Below are 19581 nucleotides of genomic sequence, written 5' to 3' on the forward strand. Positions count from 1 at the left end.
GCCAGCAGTGCCAGCAGCACCAGCAGTGCCAGCAGCACCAGCAGTGCCGGCAGCACCAGCGGTGCCAGCGGTGCCAGCAGTGCCAGGAGTGCCAGCAGGGCGGGCGTGCTCCTCCTCCCTGCGCCTTCCCCTGCAGCTCCCGTCCGGAGCAGGGATGATGTCAGGGTTGTCATGGCATCGGTATCTATGGAACCGGGATCAGCATCGCGGTGCTCTGCGAACCAACCCAGGACATGGTCCTGGAGCCGCGGGGGGATCTCCCTCCGCACTCATCGAGGGTTTCCCTCTAAGGTTCCGCTTTTTCCTCCTTCCTGCTGTCGACGGGGAAGGAGCAGGGATGGGGTTTGGCCTCCTCCCGTCCCGTGGCAGCTCTGGCTGCCTCCTTCCGTGCGTGAGGAAAGGGAGAGGTCAGCCCCCTTTCCATTCCCTTTTCTTGCACCAGCCATGAATGTGCAACAGCAAAGAGCAGCTGCCAAACCTTGCCCTCTACTCTGGGCCGCTGGCCCCGGTGAGTGGCCAGCAGAGCCCTGGCTCATGCCAAGTCTGGGAGCCCTGAGGGTCCCCAAAGGGTGACAGCCACTCTTTCTGGGGGCCTGGGCACAGAAGGGGTGTTTATTTTAGGATCAGTGTCTTCAATGTGGTGACCTTCCTGTGCTCCTGGCCATGGCATCACCTTCCTGCCGATAGCCAGCTGCTCACAGGGCCATAGCCCAGGCAGCCTTTGCCACTGCCTGGTGACACTGGCATGGGGTGGTGACCCTTGCAAGGACACCTCACCCCTGCCCATGGCTATCCCCACAAGCAGCACAGTGACAGTAGGATTGTAATTATTGGAACAGCACAGTGACATTGGCAATGGCAAAAGTGTCCTGGCTCTTCTGTGGTGTCCCCAGCCACGGCACAGTGACCATAGCCACAGCGTGGTGACCATGGCCACAGCACAGTGGCACTGGCTATCCACAGCTGTGCTGTGGTGGCCAGGCCCACAGCTCGGTGACAGTGGCTGTGACAGTGCCCGTGCCTGCATCTCAGTGACAGTGGCTGTCACAGTGTCACAGTGCCCATGCCCACAGCTTGGTGACAGCGCCTGTCACATTTCCCATGCCCACATCTCAGTGACAGTGGCTGTGACAGTGCCCGTGCCTGCATCTCTGTGACAGTGGCTGTCCCACTGTCACAGTGCCCGGGTTCAGAGCTCGGTGACAGCGGCTGTCCCATCTCACAGTGCCCATATCCCGGTCGCATCCCGCTCTCACTGCGGGGGGAGCGCGCTCCTCTCCGGCCGCGCGCACCTGTCCGTGCCCACCCCACCCCGTCGCCCCCCCCCCACCCGCCGGGTGGTTCCTCCCGCCGCCCGCACGCGGCGCTGCGGACGAGCCCACGAGGGAGGGGCGCGGGGGGGGCGGGCGCGCGGCCGGCGCGGGGCGCGCACGGCGGGGCTCGGCTGGGCGCGGAGCGGCGCGGGGGAAGATGGAAGGAGCGTCCTTCGGAGCGGGCCGGGCGGGGGGGGCCATCGACCCCGTGGATTTCCTGAAGCAGCCCCAGACCCTGCTCCGGGTGACCACCTGGGTAAGGCGGAACGGCCGCGGGGGCGCGGGGATGGGCGGCGGAGGTGCGGGGACAGCGCCCGGCGCGGCGGGCAGTGATGGGCAGTGCCGGGATGATGGACACTGCCGGGGCGATGGGCATTGCCAGGGGAGATGGGCAGTGCTAGGGCGATGTGCAGCTCAGGTGCATCGTGCCCGCAGCCGGTGCATCACTCGCGGTACATCATTCCCGGCACATCATTCCCGGTACATCATTCCTGGTACATCATTCCCGGTGCATCGTTCCCGATGCATCACTCGCGGTACATCATTCCCAGCACATCATTCCCGGTACATCATTCCCGGTACATCATTCCCGGTGCTCGGTGCGCTGCCGCTGCCGGTGTTGATGCGGTGCCGGTGCCAGTGCGGTGGGCACTGCCCAGCCCCGGGGGATCTGGCAGGGAATTTCCTCGGGAATGGGGCCGGGATGCCCCGCCGCGCCTCTCCGGTGCGGCGCTGGAGGATGCGGCTCCAGGAGGAGCAGGAGGCAGAGGACATTTTCCTGCTTTCCGCGCTCCGTGCATGCGTGTGTGTGCCAGAAACCCGGGAGCCGGCCGTGCCCAGCTCCCCGTGCTGGAGGAGGATGTCGTGTTTGTTGGACCTTTCCCATCTGTGAATTCCCGCCGTGGAGGGGCACAGGAGGCGGGATGGGCTGTGCAGCCTCTCCAGGAAGGATTTGGGGTCCGTGCCCGGGGAGCTGTGCCAGGGTGGCCCTGGGGCCGTGGTGCCCCGGTGCCCAGGGCTCAGGGCAGCCCCTAATTTTCCTCCCCCGGCCTGGCTTTTTGCTGAGATCTGCAGGTGTGCAGAGCCTCGGGAGGTCGGGAATGCCAGGTCCTTCCCAAACCCCCCATGGGAAGGGTCTGCCGGGCTCTCACCGGCTCCAGTGCTTGGCTGGAGGCTGTGGCTGAGCCTGGGGCGTGTCCTCGCCCGTGTCACACCTGGCTGGCTCTGTGTCACCTCTGGCAGTGCTCAGTGAGGCAGGTAGCAGAGGAAATCTGTGCTGGGGAGGAGCTGCCCTCCTTCCAGCAGGCACAGCCAAGTGTCCCTGGGGCTCTCCGGACTGGGATGCCCTGGCCAAGGCCCCGAGCAGCACCATGTGCAGCACATGAGCAATTCCAGCTGCAATCACATGCTCAGAGTTAAACCACATGCTGCAGTGTGTGGCTGGATGGGAGCTGGTGTCCTTCCCAGGGCTTGGAGAAGGCCCATGCTGGGGAAAAAAGGGGGCCAGGGATGGATCTGGGTGTCCAGCTTGGTGAGGCATTTGGGGCAGGGTTGAGGCACAGGGCAGCAGCTGTTTCCTGAAAGAAAACTTGGTCTGGACCCTTCTGGAGTGGCAATGGCAAACTGCTGGCAATGGTGCAAGGTTTGGGTATAGTTAAATAAATCTGACACACTGTTGGTGAGTTCAGCCCCTCCTAAAATAAATGTGTCACCTGGCACCCAGAGGGGTCCCCATCCTTGATCAATGGAGGGGGTTGGACACTGCTGGGAAGCAGGACCAGAGTATAGAATATGGTTGCAAAATAAAAATCCCAGCTCAGAAAATATTCCTCTATATATTCACTGGTTGATTCAGTGGTGAAGCCCCTCCTTTCCTGGCTCTGTGTTCACAGGGAGAAACGAGTGCTCGCAACTACAGAAATTCATCAGCTTCACTCCAAACAAGTGCAGGGGCCACCAGTGTGGACAAACATGGGATGAGCATGGTGCTATCCCATAAATGTTTGCAACATTTTGAATTGGCTCCAAAGCCCACTGAGCAAAAAGGGAGTTTTTTGCTTTTTTCCAGCAGGCTGAGGGTTGGGAGCTCCCTTTGGAGCCCTTTTCCCAGGTCTCACTTTCACTGGAAGATCTGTCAGGGTTCAGAGCCCCAGCTGGGTTGTCTCAGTCCAGCTCCCTGTGTCCTAAGCCAGCCCAGCATCCATGGCTGCTCTGCAGTGTGAGCTGGGCTGCAGTCAGTGCAGGGTGGGAGCAGATTCCTTTCCCTCTGCTGTGCCTTGTGCCTGGATTCCAGACCAAACCAGGATGGAGAGACTGGGTGGGGGAGGCAGCCAAAGGCTTTGCTGAGGTCTCTGCTGCCTTCCTTGCTGCTGTGCAGGGTGAGTGTGGCAGTGCTGTGGCACATGGTGATGTCCACCCACCGTGCCACTCCCTGGTCCCACAGCAAACAGACCTTGCCAGGCTATCCCAGGGGAGAGCAGCTGCCTGTGCCAGCACAGAACAGCCCTGGGGGTGTTGAGCAAGCCCTGGGCTGAGGTCAGGCTTTGGGGTGGGCTTTCCTGACGTGGTTTTCCTTCCTGTGCCTCGGTGGTGCATCTTTGCACGTGGTTAGGGCGAGCAGCTGGGCCCCACGCTGGAGACAGGACCCTGCTCTGTGTGTGCTGCCAGCTGTCCTGGGAAAAGGGGGAACTGCTTTGGGTGGGGGTGATGGAGAAATCCCACAGGGATTTGGGGCCAGCCCCAGGTGCCTGGGGTGAGTCACTGGTGTTTATCTGGCTGATCACTGCTGCTGGGGCTTCCCAGCACCCAAGGAGGGTCCAGTTCCCTTTTGTGGCTCCAGTGGCTGCCTCGGGGACCTGCTGCTGGCAGACATGTGAGGGAGTGGCAGGTGAATGGTGACCAACACAGAAATCCCCAAATGTCAGCGGTGGCCAGAGGGGATTCCTGGTTCTGCCTCCCCCTGACAGAATAATTCTGAGTGTCTGAGGGGGAAAATGAAAAACCACTCCTGGCTTGAGCTGTAAAATCAAAAGCTGGAAAGAACCATTTAACAGTTCCTCATTCATCTCTTCCCTCTCTGTCTGATGCAGTTTGTCAGATGAAGATGTGATCGCTCTTGTGGTTTCCTTTTGAGACATTTTCTGCACAGCCAAACAGAGTCGATATTCATGACGGGTGCCTGCAGAATCATGAGCTCCTTTCTCTGTGACTGCCCGTGCCAGCCAGACTTTCAAGTGGCCACTCAGCTTTGCAGGGCAATTGTTCATTTAACATAAGCTTAGGTTTGGCTTTTAAAAGCAGTTTTGGAAAATACTCTGCTAAACTTCTTCAGCAATTCCTGTGATTTTATGCAGAGCAGCAACAGAAGTGCAGGGCTGGGTCCTGTCAGTGCATCCTCATCCCTCCTGAGTCACCCATCCCATTATCCCATCCCATCCCATCCCATCCCATCCCATCCCATCCCATCCCATCCCATCCCATCCCATCCCATCCCATCCCATCCCATCCTATTCCATTATCCCATTATCCCATTATCCCATTATCCCAGTCTCTGCCTCCCTGGAGCTCAGCAGGAGAAATGCAGGGAATAAGCTCTGGGTGGCTCTTTGGGGTTTCACTGATCCTGAGCACTCAGGGCTCTTAGGGAAGAGCTCCAAGGCTGCTCTGGCACTGCAGGAGCCCCCAGCAATGCTCAGAGTCATTAGCATGATCTGAGCTGCTTCAGACTTCAGTCCTGACCAATTCTCAGAAGGGTCATCAGATTTCTGTCTTAATTTTCTCTTTCTGCAGGCTATGGATTAAAGGCAGGACTTAAACTTAACATTTTGGTAATGGAATTATAGGGAAGCTTTGCTGCATCTGAGCTTAAAATGGTTCTAAATTGTCATGCTCCTGTCATCTCTGGTTTCAAGCACTGCTGCTGTGCCATGTGCTCAGATTGCAGGACAGATTAGGAGCCTTGAATGGACGCTGTATCTCAGCCAGCATCTCTTGCCACATCAGAAAAAGTAATTCAGGAAAAATCAGTCATGTGCTCATCAATAGACATCCTCCCAAGCTGATCAGCCTGGAGGACATGGTCCTAAACCTATTAGAGCATCAGACCACCCTTTTCTGTGCCAGAAACCACGCCAGGCCTTCCCTTCGTGCTCATCTCTGTAGTGCTGTGGGAGATCTGGCAGTGCTGAAAGCACAGCTTTGGTCTTCACAGCCTCCAGGAAACAGTGCAGATCAGCTCTGGAACCTTCCCTGTGACATGAACTGGAGAGAGCCCAGGGATTGCCCCCCTGTGCCAGGAGTCCCCTCATCCCCGAGCCAGGATCTGTGCCAGGCTCGTGCACAGCACAGGGGCTTAGCAGGGCTTAGGGAAACACTCAGAGCTAAGCAGGATTTGCCCTGTGCTAATTTGACCTCGATTGTTTTCCCTTTCTCCAGGAGGGCAGGGAGCTGAGCTGGAGTGTTTGGCTGCCTGGAGGGAGTGAGGCTCACCCAGAGCTTGGCTCTCTGCTCTGTGGGCTGTGCCCAGCCTGCTGCTCAGGAGCCACGGCAGAGGAAATGAGCTCTGGGTTATTTCTCCATCCCATTTCCTCCATGCTGACATTAATGGTTGCTGGTGTGTGTAATCCAAGCCGGGTTCTGCAGGCTCCTACAACCCCACACCTTCTGGTGGTGTTTTTTTTTATAGGTCCCAAATCCGAGTACAGCTCCTCAGCAGTGGGAACATCTCACCTTAAAATGGCTGACAGCTCACACCCAAGCTCTCAGCTCCTGCTCTCCTGTGCTATTTGCTTTTTGTTTTCCTTGCTTGGCTCTGCTCAGGCTGTGAGGTCTCCTGAAGCACATTTTAGGGGATGGGCTGCAGAAAGCTGAAAGCAACAGAGAGGAAAAATCTGTGTGTGCTGGGGTCCAGGGAGCAGGGATCTGCAGAGCAGAATTCCAGAAAAAAGGCAGACAGCCTGGCCGGCCACATCTTCCAGATGGCAAAAATGTGGTGGAGAGAGGGCAGACACAGCTCCAGCTCTATCCACACCTGAAAGGTGTCTCCATCCTGGGCACATCAGGGTCCAGCAGAGTTACAAAATCCAGGAATGGTTTGGGTTGGAAGGAGCCTTAAAACCCACCCAGTGCCACCCCTGCCATGGCAGGGACACCTCCCACTGTCCCAGGCTGCTCCAAGCCCTGTCCAGCCTGGCCTGGGACACTGCCAGGGATCCAGGGGCAGCCACAGCTGCTCTGGGCACCCTGTGCCAGGGCTCACCATTCTCTGAGCAGAGAAGACCTGTCCCATTGTCCTGTCCTACTGTCCTGTGCCACTGTCCCATCCCAGTGTCCTGTGCCATTGTCCTGAGTCACAGAAATGCTGCCTGCCCTGCAGGGATGTCTCTTCTTGCTTGCAAGCAAGCTTTAAACGGGGGGAACTGGTTTTCCTTGCCAGGAGAGGTGCCAGTGTGTCCCTGGTGTGGGAGCCCAGCTCCCTGTGCACAGCAGCCCATCCCTGGGGCTCTGCAGCTCCTGCCCTGGGCTGTGCTCCCTGCAGCTGGCACTGAGCCCCTCTGTGTGCTGAGGTGCAGCTCTGAAGGGGAAGGATGGCAGAGCAGAGCTTTCCTCCTTCCCTGTCCCCCACAGCCACAGGCAGGGCAGCACCCACGGGCTGTGCTGGGGCTGGGGGCTCCCAGGGCTCAGGAGCCCAGAACATCCCCGTGGAACCTCTGGCAGGATGCAAAATGCAATTTCCCACCAGTGTGGCTGGGGAGAATCCCTTTTTCTGGCTGTGTCCTGCCCTGGTTCTTCCAGGAAAAGCAGAATTTGTTGCTGGTGGCGTTGGGTTGTTCAGCTGGAAAATGAAATGTGCTGTGAAGGCTCCTTTGCAAATCCTCTGAGGTTCTGCTCAGACCCACAAAACCTCGCTCACAGTGGAAAATCTGACCTTGTCTTTTCTCTTTCAAGTCTCTGATGAGCTGTGGTCTGTGAAGGTGATTGGGAAAATTCACTTGTTCTGTGTGAACTTTAAAAAACACGAGGGGTTTATTTCCCTGCCCACATTTATTTCATCTACCCACGTTTTCCTAAAATAAAAGCACTTTTTCATCTAAACTTAGAAAGACAACACCAAATTTATTCTCATTTAAATGTTTCACCAGCACCAGTGAGTTTTTTTAAGAAAAACCATAACATTACAATCCTGGGGTGAGGGAGAGAAAAACCATGGAAAAGCACTTTTTGACAGGAATATTCAGGCAGTGCTGATGTTTTGAGCTCATCTATCAAATGTGGGCACTTGGAATTCATTGCTACTTTGACCTCCCATGGAAAAGCTGCATGTCCTGTGTTTTGTCCATTGAAATGTGGATGTGGGGGTCTCATGTTTTGAGCCACTTGGGAAGGATGCTCTGCTTTCCAAAATCCTTTGGAACTAGAAGTTAATGATAAAACATCCTTTAAAAATAAAATATTGGCAGCCCCAGGTGTGCAGAGCTGGTGCAGGCACCACACACCTGTGCTGTGACATCCTGAATTGTATTTTTGGGAGCTGTCTCCCCACCAGAGCTGCCAGCAGGCTCCCAAAAGCTTGGGGAAGGTTGTTCATCCTGGGAGAGCTGAGTGGAACTTCTTGGAGGAACTGAGCACAACTTTGCTGGCCTGCCAGAGAAGTGGTGGTGTGGAATCAGAGGGCCTCAATTATTCATGTTTTCCAGAATCACATTTCTTCTTCCCAGGGCTGGTTTATAAATGCTGCTGCTATTTCTGATGGTAAATAACAATTTTGCATTATTTATGAGCAGATTTTTACAACTGCTGATGTTACAGCTGCTGCCAAAGCTCTGGGAACACCATCAGTGCTGTTTGTTGTTGTTTGTTCCTTACACACAGCCCCTCCTGCTGTGAGCACCATGGGGGTGGGATGGGGATGGGGATGGGGATGGGGATGAGGATGAGGATGAGGATGAGGATGAGGATGAGGATGGGGATGGGGATGGGGATGAGGATGGGGATGGGGATGGGGATGGGGATGGGGATGGGGATGAGGATGAGGATGAGGATGGGGATGGGGATGGGGATGGGGATGAGGATGAGGATGAGGATGGTGATGGTGATAGGGATGACGGGGATGAGGATGGTGATGAGGATGATGATGATGATGATGATGGGGATGATGATGGTGACGATGATGGTGACAATGATGATGATAAGGATAATGATGATGATGATGATGCTGTGCCATCCCAAGTGCTCCCTTAGCACAGCACAGCGAGCAGCAGGGTACAGGTGTCCCTTGTGTGGCCCCTGAACCCGTGGCTGGTGCTCAGTGCTGGCCTGAGCCAGGTCTGGATGTGGGACAGGAGCCCAGGCCGTGGTTAAACTCCAGAGGAGGAAGAGCAGAAGCTCTGTCCTTGGGGGTGGCTCTGCTGCATTTGCCCTGCTCTGTGACAGCTTCCCTGGGAGCTGCAGGAGGTGACACAGGTCACACAGGTGACTGGGAGAGCCACCAGCTGGCCATCATCCTGTGATGAAGGCTGCTCCCTCTGTGTCACCTGTCCCTGTCCCTGCAGGTGCAGCAGGAGCCAGTCGTGCCCTGTTCCCATCCCCAGCTGCTCCCAGGAGAGCTGCAGGAGCCTCTTATTTGTGCTGCTGCCTGCCTGGCTCCAGCTGTGCCCCAGGGATGTGAGCAGGGATGGATGTGAGCAGGGACTGCTGCTGCTCTGGCAGGGATGGGATCAGAGGCTCCCAGCGTGAGGGAGGTGTTCCTGCACTCCCCTCCCTGCTCACAGCCTGTTCCAGGCTCTGCCAGAGCAGGATCCAGGCTGGACTGTGCTGCTCCTGCACCTTCCCCTGCTGCCTTTGGTGCCAGGAGAGGAGGGATTTACTGCAGGGCAGTGGTGTCCCCAGGGCAGCTGCTGCCATCCAGCTCCTTCCTGCAGGGATGTGACACCTCCAGTGCCAGCGTGGCCACCTGGCAGCCCCTGCCCCTCTGTCCCTCTGTCCCTCTGTCCCTCTTGGGCCCAAGCCAGGTCTCTGATCATGGATTCAGGAGCTGCATCCTTCAGCCCCTGCTAAGCCAGCTGAAAAATTGTCCTGTTCTTCCCAGAGCAGCCTGTGCCACCTCCTCCCACGTGTCCCCTGTCCCTTCCACCAGCAATCCAGCCCTTCCCGGGCTCAGCTCAGTTGTCCCCTGTCCCTTCCTTCCTCCCTGCCCCACAGGGACACCAGGAGGGTTTTGGGGCACAGCCTGACTGCAGAGAGCAGCACCAGCACAGACACTCTGCAGGCACCTACCCCATCTGGTTACTTTTTCTCTCCCCAGCCTGTCTGGAAAAGAACTACAAGTTCTTAAACTAAAGGTTCTTAAACTAAAAGTTCTTAAACTAAAAGTTCTTAAACTACTCTGCCCAGCAAGGCACTGGAAGGCAGGAGGAGGTTCCACCTCCCAGAGGAGGAGCACCCAGGTGCTGCTTGGAGCCACCAAGCAGGGATGTGGCTCACAAACGCCACGTTGCCATGGAGCTGAGGATGGGACTGAACCCAGTGACGCTGCTGCTGGAAAACAGAGTCCAGAGCAAACAGCAGCAAGTTGTGCTCTGTCCTCCCTCCCTCCCTGCCTCAGATCTTCTCCATCGTGGTGTTCGGCTCCATCGTGAACGAGTGCTACGTGAACAAGGACAGCCAGCACCCCGAGCTGCTCTGCATCTTCAACGAGAATGAGAGTGCCTGCAGCTACGGCATCGCCGTGGGGCTCATCGCCTTCTTCGGCTGCATCTTCTTCTTCGTGGTGGATCTGCACTTCCAGCAGATCAGCAGCGTCAAGGACCGCAAACGGGCCGTGCTGCTGGACCTGGGCTTCTCAGGTACTGCTGCTCTGCCCTGCCCTGCCTGCCCTGCCCTGCCCTGCTCTGCTCTGCCCTGCTCTGCCCTGCTCTGCCCTGCCCTGCCCTGCCTGCCCTGCCCTGCCCTGCTCTGCTCTGCCCTGCTCTGCCCTGCTCTGCCCTGCCCTGCCCTGCCTGCCCTGCCCTGCCCTGCTCTGCTCTGCCCTGCCCTGCCCTGCCCTGCCTGCCCTGCCCTGCTCTGCCCTGCCCTGCTCTGGCTCTCTGGGTCACTGCTGTGCCCTGCCCCTCACTCTCGAGTCATCCCCACTCCTCCCATGGCCTGACAGGGCTCGTGTGCCTTGGCAGGGGACACAGGGGTGGCAGGGTGGTTGTCCCATGCAGCCATGGGCTCAGTGAGCACTGAGGCAGCCCCCTGTGGTGGCTGGGGACAGTGGTGTGTCCTCACTCTGCAACTGGAGATGTTCTCTGAGCTGGGTTTGGTGGGGCCATCCACAGGGTGAGGCTTGGTGGTCACATCTCAGAGCCCACACTGGGGTTTTACCCACCCACATCTCCTGTTCTGGCTCAGGAAAAGCACAGGTGGTTTCAGCAGTGCCTCGGGTCTGGTTTCACTTTGTGCACGAGTTTGGAGCAGAGCAGGAGCAGCTCCTGTGCAGCTGGGGCTGGGGCTGCCCCTGGGCCCTGGAGCTGAGGCTCATCCCTGCAGGATGCTCCAGGCTGGGATCCTGCCTCACATCCTGACAGCCTCTGCTCCCTGCCAGGCACTGCTCTCAAACTCTGCCTCTCCTCCTTTGTCCCTGTGATGGACACTGGGAGGAGAAACTAGAGGATCCTGGAGTGGTTTGGTTGGAAGGGACATTAAAGCCCTCTCAGTTCCACTTTCCACTATATCAGGATCCTCCAAACTCTTCCAGGGATCCATGGGCAGCCACAGCTTCTCTGGGCACCCTGTGCCTGTTCCATCCTCACAGGGAGGAATTCCTTCCTAACACCCACCTGGGAAGTACCTGGGTGGTGACTCTGGGGCACAGGTGGGGTTCAGGCAGGGCCACCACACTGGAAGCAGCATTTACAACCTTCCAGCTGCTCTTCCAGCTGTTCCCACAGGCAGGAGGCCAGGCTGTGACTGGGGTGGTAACACACCTTCCTGGTGTTTGCACTCAGGTGTGTGCAGGTCCTTGAGTGATCATTATCTCCCTCACTGTTGCTGGGCTCTCCTTTTCCCCGGGGTGCTGCAGGGAGTGGAGCTGCTGCTCCAGCTGGAGCTGGGGCTGGCACAGGCAGCCTCACCCCATCCCTGCCCCTCTCAGAGGGCTTTGAACCCCTCCAGTGCTCCAAACATCACCCACACCTGGAGCTGCTGGAGGTGCTGGCCCCATGGCACTGAGGGAACCCTCCTGCTGCCAGAGCTGCTCTGGGGGCAAAGGCTCCTCTGTGCCCCCCAAACCCCCTGGGATGCCCCCGGGTGGCAGCAGGAGCGATGCCAGCGCCCCTGGCTGGGGGTGCTGCTGCTTCCAGGATGAGGAAGGTCAGAGCTGCTGCTGCAGAGGGATTTGGCAGCTGCAGTTCCCAGCGCAGCCGTGCTGCCTGCGGGCTGTGCATGACGTCATTTTAACCCCTGCCATCCCGGGGGTGCCACCAGGGCTGGGGTGGCACTGGGGACACAGCGCCAGCGGGGGGTCAGTGGCAGTGTCCTGCTGGGGAGGATGAGCTGCACTGGGTCCAGTGTTACACACAGGAACAGCTTCCCCCTGCACAAAGCAGTGCCAGCCCTGTGTCCCTTTACCAGCCCCATGTCCTTTTGCCAGCCCTGTGTCCCCAACCCTGTCCCTGAGCCAGCCCCATGTCCCTTTACCAGCCCCATGTCCTTTTGCCAGCCCTGTGTCCCCAACCCTGTCCCTGAGCCATTCTGCTGCTCCCACAGTGTGGATTAACCATTGGGAGCTGCTCCTGTTTCACTTCTGGGTTTTTAACTTCCAAACTGCCCCCAGTGTGATTCTGAGCAATGGCTGAGGTCCAAATTCGGGGGTGGGAGCTGCTTCCCATAGCAGGGAGCAGCTGCTGTAAAGCCCCTTGTAAGAGCAGGGGAACAGAAAATATCCCTGAATTCAAGGGTGACCTTTAAGGAGTGAACCTCAGAGGTCTCCTTTAATGCTGGCAACAAGTCACTGTGCTAAAGAGAAGTGAAAACGCTTGTGCAGAGATTTGGGTGGGTTTGGTGACAGGATTGGCTGTATTTGGTGACGTTTCTGTAATTTGGAAAAGGAAACCTGACTAATCCTGCCAAGTCAGGCCTGATGGTTGGGAATTCCCAACCCAGCCGTGCAGGAGGAGACAAGGAACGTGTCCTAAACTGCAATTAGGAGTAAATTCTGAATTAAAGGCCTTGAGCCCTGTACCTCCAGCACTCAGTGTGGATGTGGATACAATTTTATATTGTATTTAGGGATAACTGGCAAGATAAATGGGAATAAAAGGGAATGAAGGAAGGTTCTTCTCTCCCTGCAGTCAGACAGGGATTGGCAGCCTGGCTGCTCATCCTTGTGTGCTGATGGTCCTTGGAAGCTGCTCAGATTCCCAACATCCACAGAATCTGAGACATCAGGAATGATGGAGACCCTGCAAACAGCACCATGGCAGGGTCCAGATTGTGCAGCTCCTCTTCCCAGTGCTGGAAAACAACCCCTGCTGCTGGTCCTGTGTGCTCCTGGCTTTTCCTTGACTCTTCCCTGAGCTCCTTGGCACTGGGCAGTGCTGGTGGCTGGGGATGGAATTAGGGCAGCTCTATCTTGCTCAGCCAGCTTTGCTTCCAGGCAGGAATAATCAAATAATCACCAGAGTGTTTCTGCTCAGTTCCACAGGCCCAGGGGGATTCTCTGCAGGGCTGAGCAGAGCTCTCACGTGTCACAGAATCACCGATTCACAGAATGGTTTGGGCTGGAAGGGGAATTAAAACCCATCTCATTCCACCTTCCAGGCTGCTCCAAGCCCTGTCCAGCCTGGCCTTGGACACTCCCAGGGATTCAGGGGCACCCACAGCTTCTCTGAGCCTCCCCACACTCTCAGGGAGGAATTTCTTCTCCATATCCAGTGTAAATCCACCCTCCCTCATCTTAGGGCGATTTCCCCTTGTCCTGTTATTCATTGCCCTTGTGGAATTGAATCCTCTCTCTCCAACATGTCCAGTGAGGATGTGCTAACCCTGGGGGTCATTGAGATCAGGTTGAGCTGCAGCTGAACTGAACTTCAAGCTGGCACCACACTGACATGACCCCACCAATTTCCTTCCATCTCTGTTTTATTTTTAAAAAAACTTTTGGCGCCGCTGCTCCCGAAATTCCTGTTCCTATTGGAAACCTGGGCGACCCAGCTCAGGAGAGGTGCTGGGCAGGGGCAGCACTGAGCAGCTCTGTTCCCCTGCAGGTTTCCTGGCCTTCCTGTGGTTTGTAGCCTTCTGCTTCCTGGCAAACCAGTGGCAGAGGACGACGCTGACCAGGGGCTTCTCGCAGGGCGCGGACGCGGCGCGGGCGGCGATCACCTTCTCCTTCTTCTCCATCATCATCTGGGTGAGGGGCAGAGCACAAACCCAGCCTGCCCAGGGCCAGGGCAGAGCTGGAGGGGCAGGCTGGGCTTTGGAGAAGTGAATCCTGCAGGGCTGTGCTGGGGAAAGCTGCGTGGAGCTGGTGGTTTGTGACCAGGGAAGCTTCAGCCCAGTCTCGCTGGGGAATTCCAGACTTCCCCTTCTCCCCAGGCTGGGAGGTTTTGTTTTCATTGAAAATGTGTTGCCAGCCACGAGCTGCCCTGATCTCAGGACCTCGTTGGAGGCAGAGAGGAGCAGATCTGTGCACTGAGCAGGTTCATGGGATGGCTGTGGGATTTTGGGAGCTCTCAAGCCAGGCTGGCCCCTCTGCTTCTAGAAACCCCCTTTGCTCCCGGTTTTGGCTCCTGCTGGGCAGAGGGACTCCAGCCAGGTGAAACCCTGGGCTCACCTGGACCCCACATGAGCTGGGGTGTGCCACTCAGGGCTCTCTGCTCCAGAGGATGTGTGTGGAGAGGCAGGGATGGCCCGTGTCACCTCCATCCCTCCTCCAGCTTCTCCCGGGCACAGCCCCGGGATGTGCCCTAATTCCATATTGCCTTCAAAGAATTGGGGCAAATGCCAGTCTGAGGCTTCCCAGCAGCAAGTTCTCCCCCAGTTTCACTGCTTCATGATTATCCCGATAAATCTCCTTTAATCCCAGCTCTTCCCCATCGCCCACAGGGAAGGGCAGTGGGTGGACGCTCCCCATCCCACCAGCATCTGCTCCCAGCCCGGGAGGGCAGTGGGGACGCACCAGTCCCTGTCACAGCCCAAAGGATGGCCGGGATGCTTGGGAAGCCATTCCTGACCTCTACAGGCGTTTTTGAGCCCCCTCAGCTCGTCATTTACAAACTAATTGAATTGTTAATGGGATCGAGCTCAGGGTCCTCCCGGCTTTGCCGCCCACATTTTCCCACCGTTTGCAACCTCAATTCCCGCACCCTGGAAAAGGGTGAAGGAGTCTCGGCAGAACTGACCTATTTTCCTGGGCTGGCTCTCGGCAGCTTTCCCTCCCCACAGCAGATGTTTATTGGGGCCAGCAGTGCCAGATCTGCACAGGCAGAGCCCCCAGCCCAGGCACAGCTCCGGGGGTCACCGTGTCCCAGAAATGATTTCGGGAGTGTCCGGGTGGGGTTTGGGGCTGGGTTGGGTACAGTGAGGGGGCGGCAGCGTGCTGGGCGCTGCCGTGGGCTCGGTGCTTTGCAGAGAGAGGGGGGTGTGGGGTCAGGGGGTGTAGGGTCCTGGGGGATGCGAGGTCCGGGGGTTTGGGGATCCTGGGGTGGGTTATGGGGTCCTGGAGTAATGTGTGATGCTGGTGAGACACAGGATCCTGGGGGTACACGGGCAGATATGAGGTGATGGGGGTTTGGGGGATCCTGGGGAATGCTCAGAGGATGTTTGGGGTCCTGGAGGATATGACGTTCTGGGGGTTTGGGGGATCCTGGGGGGACACAGGGTCCTGGGAGGATTGGGGAGTCCTGGGAGGGTTCTGGGGTCCTGAGAGGATGTATGATGTTGGTGACACACAGGATCCTGGGAGTATATGGAGTCCTGAGAGGATGTGAGGTTCTGGGGGTTCGGGGGATGCTCAGAGGATGTTTGGGGTCCTGGGGGGATGTGAGGTCCTGGGAGCTTGTGGGATCCTGGGAGGACACGAGATCCTAGTGGGATTGTGGAGCGCTGGGAGGGTTCTGGGGGGATGTGTGATGCTGGTGAGACACAGGATCCTGGGGATATATGGTGTCCTGGGGGATGTGAGGTCCTGGGGGTTTGGGGGATGCTCAGAGGATGGTTGGGGTCCTGGGGGATGTGAGGTCCTGGGGGTTCGGGGGATGCTGGGGGGACACGAGATCCCGGTGGGACTGTGGAGTGCCGGGAAGGTTCTGGGTCCCCCCGAGGGACACGGGGGTGCCGTGGGCCGGCAGCCCCGCCCGTGTGACGCTGTCCCCGCTGTCCCCGCAGGTGGTGCTGGCTCTGCGGGCGCTGCAGCGGTACCGCCTGGGCACGGACATGTCCCTGTTCGCCACCGAGCAGTTCGGCAGCGATCCCAGCGCCTCGTACCCCGGCTACCCCGGCGGCAGCGGCGTGGAGAGCACGGAGAGCTACCAGAGCCCCCCGTTCAGCGAGAGCCTCGAGCCCAACCCCAAAGGTTACCAAGTGCCAGCCTACTGAGCGAGGGGCTGCTCCCCATGTACCCCCTCAGTGCCGGGTCCCTTCATTAGCTCGTTGTGCAGTGAATTCTGTACAGTGGTATTGGTTCTTGTCTTACCTGTCCCAGGGTTTCTAAAAGCAGTGTTCCCTCTAAGCCAGGAGGAAGGAAGGTTTTGGGTACCACATCACCTACTCGTGGGGAAGGGGAGGAAATTCCCTCTCTGAGCTCTGCTGGGAAAGCCCAGGACATCTTTTCCTCTTAGAAAGCAGCAGCTGAGGAATTATTAATTATCTCGTTCTTCCAGAGCTAACACAGAATCCATCGAGGGTGGGTGGGTGGCCCTGTCTGCTCCCACTGTGGAGTTTCTGGTCCAGGTTCCATGGAAAGTGCCAAATTCACAGGGAAATCAGTGGTGTCTGTGTTATTTTAATTTGTATATATTTGCTGTACAAAACAAATATCCAAACAGGTGTTTCTAAACTCGGGTTAGAGGCACAGGGGGGAGGCACAGCAGGCCGGGGTTGGGATCAGTATCCAGATTGCTTCTACACTTCAACAGGTCCTGGTTGAGGATTTTAAAAGTTACTGTTTGGAATGGTAACCAGCAGGAGCTGGTTGCTAGCTGGGAATAGCCTGTGATCAGTGGGAATGTGGCTTTGTGGTTGTTTCCTCATGGGGGATTGGGAAGTTTGTAAATTCCTAAGGAATTTTTGGTTGGCAGTGCTGACACAGCCTCACCTGGAGAGGTGAGGACCAAGGTGAGGGGCTCAAACTCAACATCCACGGCCATTAAGGAGCAATATTGGATTTGTATTTTTATTCTGGGAGCAGCCACCATCTGTCAGCTGCAGCAGAACCCTGGGTGGGGACATGTGTGTCACCCTGCAGCCTCCAGAAATGAGGGATTCAGGCAGGGAGCTGGAAAGGCTTCACACACCATCAGAGTCCATCCTGAAATGTGGGAAGAGAGACAGTGAAAAGCATCCAGCAATGAGGCTCAGGTTGGGGGTTCAGCTGCAAAGAACAATAAAAAAAGAACAGAATGTGTAAAATGCAGCAGGTCCTTGCCAGCTTTCCCTGACCCAGGCTGTGTCACTGAGGGCTGGGCAGAGGAGCTGGAACTTGAATTCCCAGCCCTGCTGGTGGCAGCTCCATCCCTGGAGACTCCTGGTCCTGCCTTGCAAAGCCACCACTGCCTTCTGAGCTGCTGAGGAGCAATAGCCACCCCTGTCCCCTCCTGTCACAGCTCCTGGTCGCCATCAGCACGGCTCATCAGAGCACTAATTAGGGAGCAGCAGATAAATGCACTAATTAAGCAGCCAATCATCCCCAGAGTCACTGCCAGTGGAGGAGTGCATTCCTTTCCTTGGCTCCAGGTCCTGGCTGTGCCCAGCTCCTCACAGGACACCCCAGCCCAGTGCAGGATCAGTGAATCCCAGGATCTTTGTGGTTTTGTGGAGTCAGTTTTGCTGGGAAAGAATAAAAAAAACCCCGAGGATTTGAATACAGGGTAGGGTAGAACTGTAGCAATATTTTCCTTAGAGGGAACACTGAAACTTTAGCAGCACAAACAGTACTTGTGTTAATATTTTAGCAAAAATTATAATCAATTTAAATGTTTAAATTGATTGTATGTGAGATAATGTTCGTTGGGTACAGTGTATTTTTTCTAACTATAATATAACTGTTGCAGAGTTTCCGTGTATAAAGAGCTAAAGCTGTGTCTGCCTGCGGGACGTGTCCTGCCCCCCGTGCTGAATATTACACGCTCTGAATGTCCCCCCAGGCCTGCATTGCCTTTCTTTGCCCCCACACGCACATCCCACCACGCTGTGACCTCTGCAGCAGCAGCAGGGACACAGGGATGCCACCAGCACCGGTGCTTCCCAAAGTCTGTGTCACCTTTTCCTTGCTCTGCCGGGCAGGGAGGAGGAGGAGGAGGAAGGGTTGGGTGCCTGAGGGGCACCTTGATGAAACTGGGAATATCCGTGTGTCCAGCCTCATCATCACTCAGGGCACCTGCAGGGAGGTGAGCCCTGATGCTCTGCACACCAAGTGCCAGTTCCAGGCAGCGAGGGGTGGCAGCCCTGCCGGGGTGGCACTGGGACAGGCAGCTGGGACAGGCAGGAGCCACAGCTGGAGCATTTTTCCAGGGAGTAGCACTGGGTTTGTGTCTATGTGGCCACACTGAGGCCGTGCCACCAGGCACAGTGACAACCCCAAACTCCCTGGTTGTGGTGAGAGCCTTCACCCAGCCCAGCCTGCCTCAGACAGCCCCAGTTTGGGGTTTGCTGGTGCAGCTCCCCAGCTCCCGGAGCCCTGGTGCTGCTGGGTTATCCCTGCTCGGAGGGAGGGGGACACCCGTGCCTGGAATCCTTTGGGAAGCCCACAGTGTCCCCACAGCTGTGGGGTGTCACCAGTGGTGGTGGCAGAGCAGGGTGTGCGGGTGGGGGTGTCACCAAACACCCCCCAGGGGGGCCGTGGTGGGGAACCAGAGCCATGGCTGCAGTGACCGTGGGGTGCTGGAGCTTCGGGTGTTTGTAACATCCATTTTCTTCTTTTCTCCTCTTTGTCTCCCAGCCGTGGTACAGCAGCACTCACACCCTCATAACCACCCAGGCCACATCCTAAGAGGATGCCAGGGCTGTCCCAAAATTGTCTCAAAACCATTCCAGGATGGTCCTGAGTGTGCCAGGGCTCTGCCATCCTCACACGCTGTTTATAACCCTCTGCTCTCCCCATGAATCAGCAGCACACAGAGCTCAGAGAGGGCAGGACCTCCCTGTGCTCAGCCCAGCCCAAAAAGCTTCTGCACAGTGTTAGCACTAAATTTGGGTGTAAAGAGTGGAATTCCATCTTTCTGCCCCATCCTCTTGCTCCAGGAGGCTCTGTCACACCACTGCTGTTTCTCAGCACTGAGGTAACCACATCATGCACTCTGCAATTCAAGTACATTAAAAAATTTGGAATTTTTGCCAACATTTCAAGCTGTTCCTGGCAAAGGTAGAAGCTTTGCTTAAGTGTTCAGTGAAAAATACTCTCCTCCCTGCATTACCTGCTCTGTGTCAGGGGCTGGAGCAGACCCTGAGAGCAAACCCCTCCCTTTCCAGGACATCATTTGGGATCTCACTGCTCCTGTGCCTGAACACTGGGATGAGATTCCCATCAGTTATTGCCACGAACGACACCCACAGCATTTCTTTTCTCCTGTGTTTTGTACCTTCCCTCCCAGTGCCAGCCCCCAAAGGCACAGGGCTGTTTCCTGGCTCTGTTCCTTAGTATCGTTATTCCATGCAGTGGGTATTTCTCTCAGTAAAACCTGCTGTATATTTTACAGAGCCCTCCCAGGCTGTGCTGTCCCCCAGCAGGTGGCTCTGGTTCCCTCTGCTCCTGTTCCCAGTTGCATTTTGCCCCTTTGTGTGCTCCTTTCCCCCCTCAGTGAGGCTCACACCCAGCCCTCACTGCCTCAACTTGAAGCCCCAGTTCAGCTGCCTGGATTTTGTTGCAATACACATTCAAACCTCAGCTCCTTCAAGAGTTTTAATCTCCAACAGCTCCCACCTGAGGGTTGGGAAGTTCAGTTTCTTTGCAGATACCTCTGTCCGAGCAGACGCTTCCAGGAGTTGCAGTTGTCACTAACCTCTGTGCAGTGTAGTATAAAGTGGACTGTGTATGGAAATAAGTTTAAAATGTTTACAATTTTGTATATATTAT

General features: G+C 56.7%; 1 protein-coding gene across 1 annotated transcript; it reads left to right on the plus strand.

The window, feature by feature from the left end:
- The first annotated feature begins 1421 nt into the window (after positions 1–1421).
- Positions 1422–19418, plus strand: SYNGR3 (synaptogyrin 3). The gene is made up of 4 exons (XM_056503158.1): positions 1422–1569; positions 9916–10156; positions 13559–13701; positions 15678–19418. The coding sequence occupies exons 1-4, from the start codon at positions 1471–1473 to the stop codon at positions 15885–15887; spliced, it is 693 nt and encodes a 230-aa protein (XP_056359133.1). The 5' UTR covers positions 1422–1470; the 3' UTR covers positions 15888–19418.
- The last annotated feature ends 163 nt before the right edge of the window (positions 19419–19581 follow it).

This window comes from Oenanthe melanoleuca, chromosome 14, assembly GCF_029582105.1.
Source record: "Oenanthe melanoleuca isolate GR-GAL-2019-014 chromosome 14, OMel1.0, whole genome shotgun sequence".
NCBI classification, from domain to species: domain Eukaryota; kingdom Metazoa; phylum Chordata; class Aves; order Passeriformes; family Muscicapidae; genus Oenanthe; species Oenanthe melanoleuca.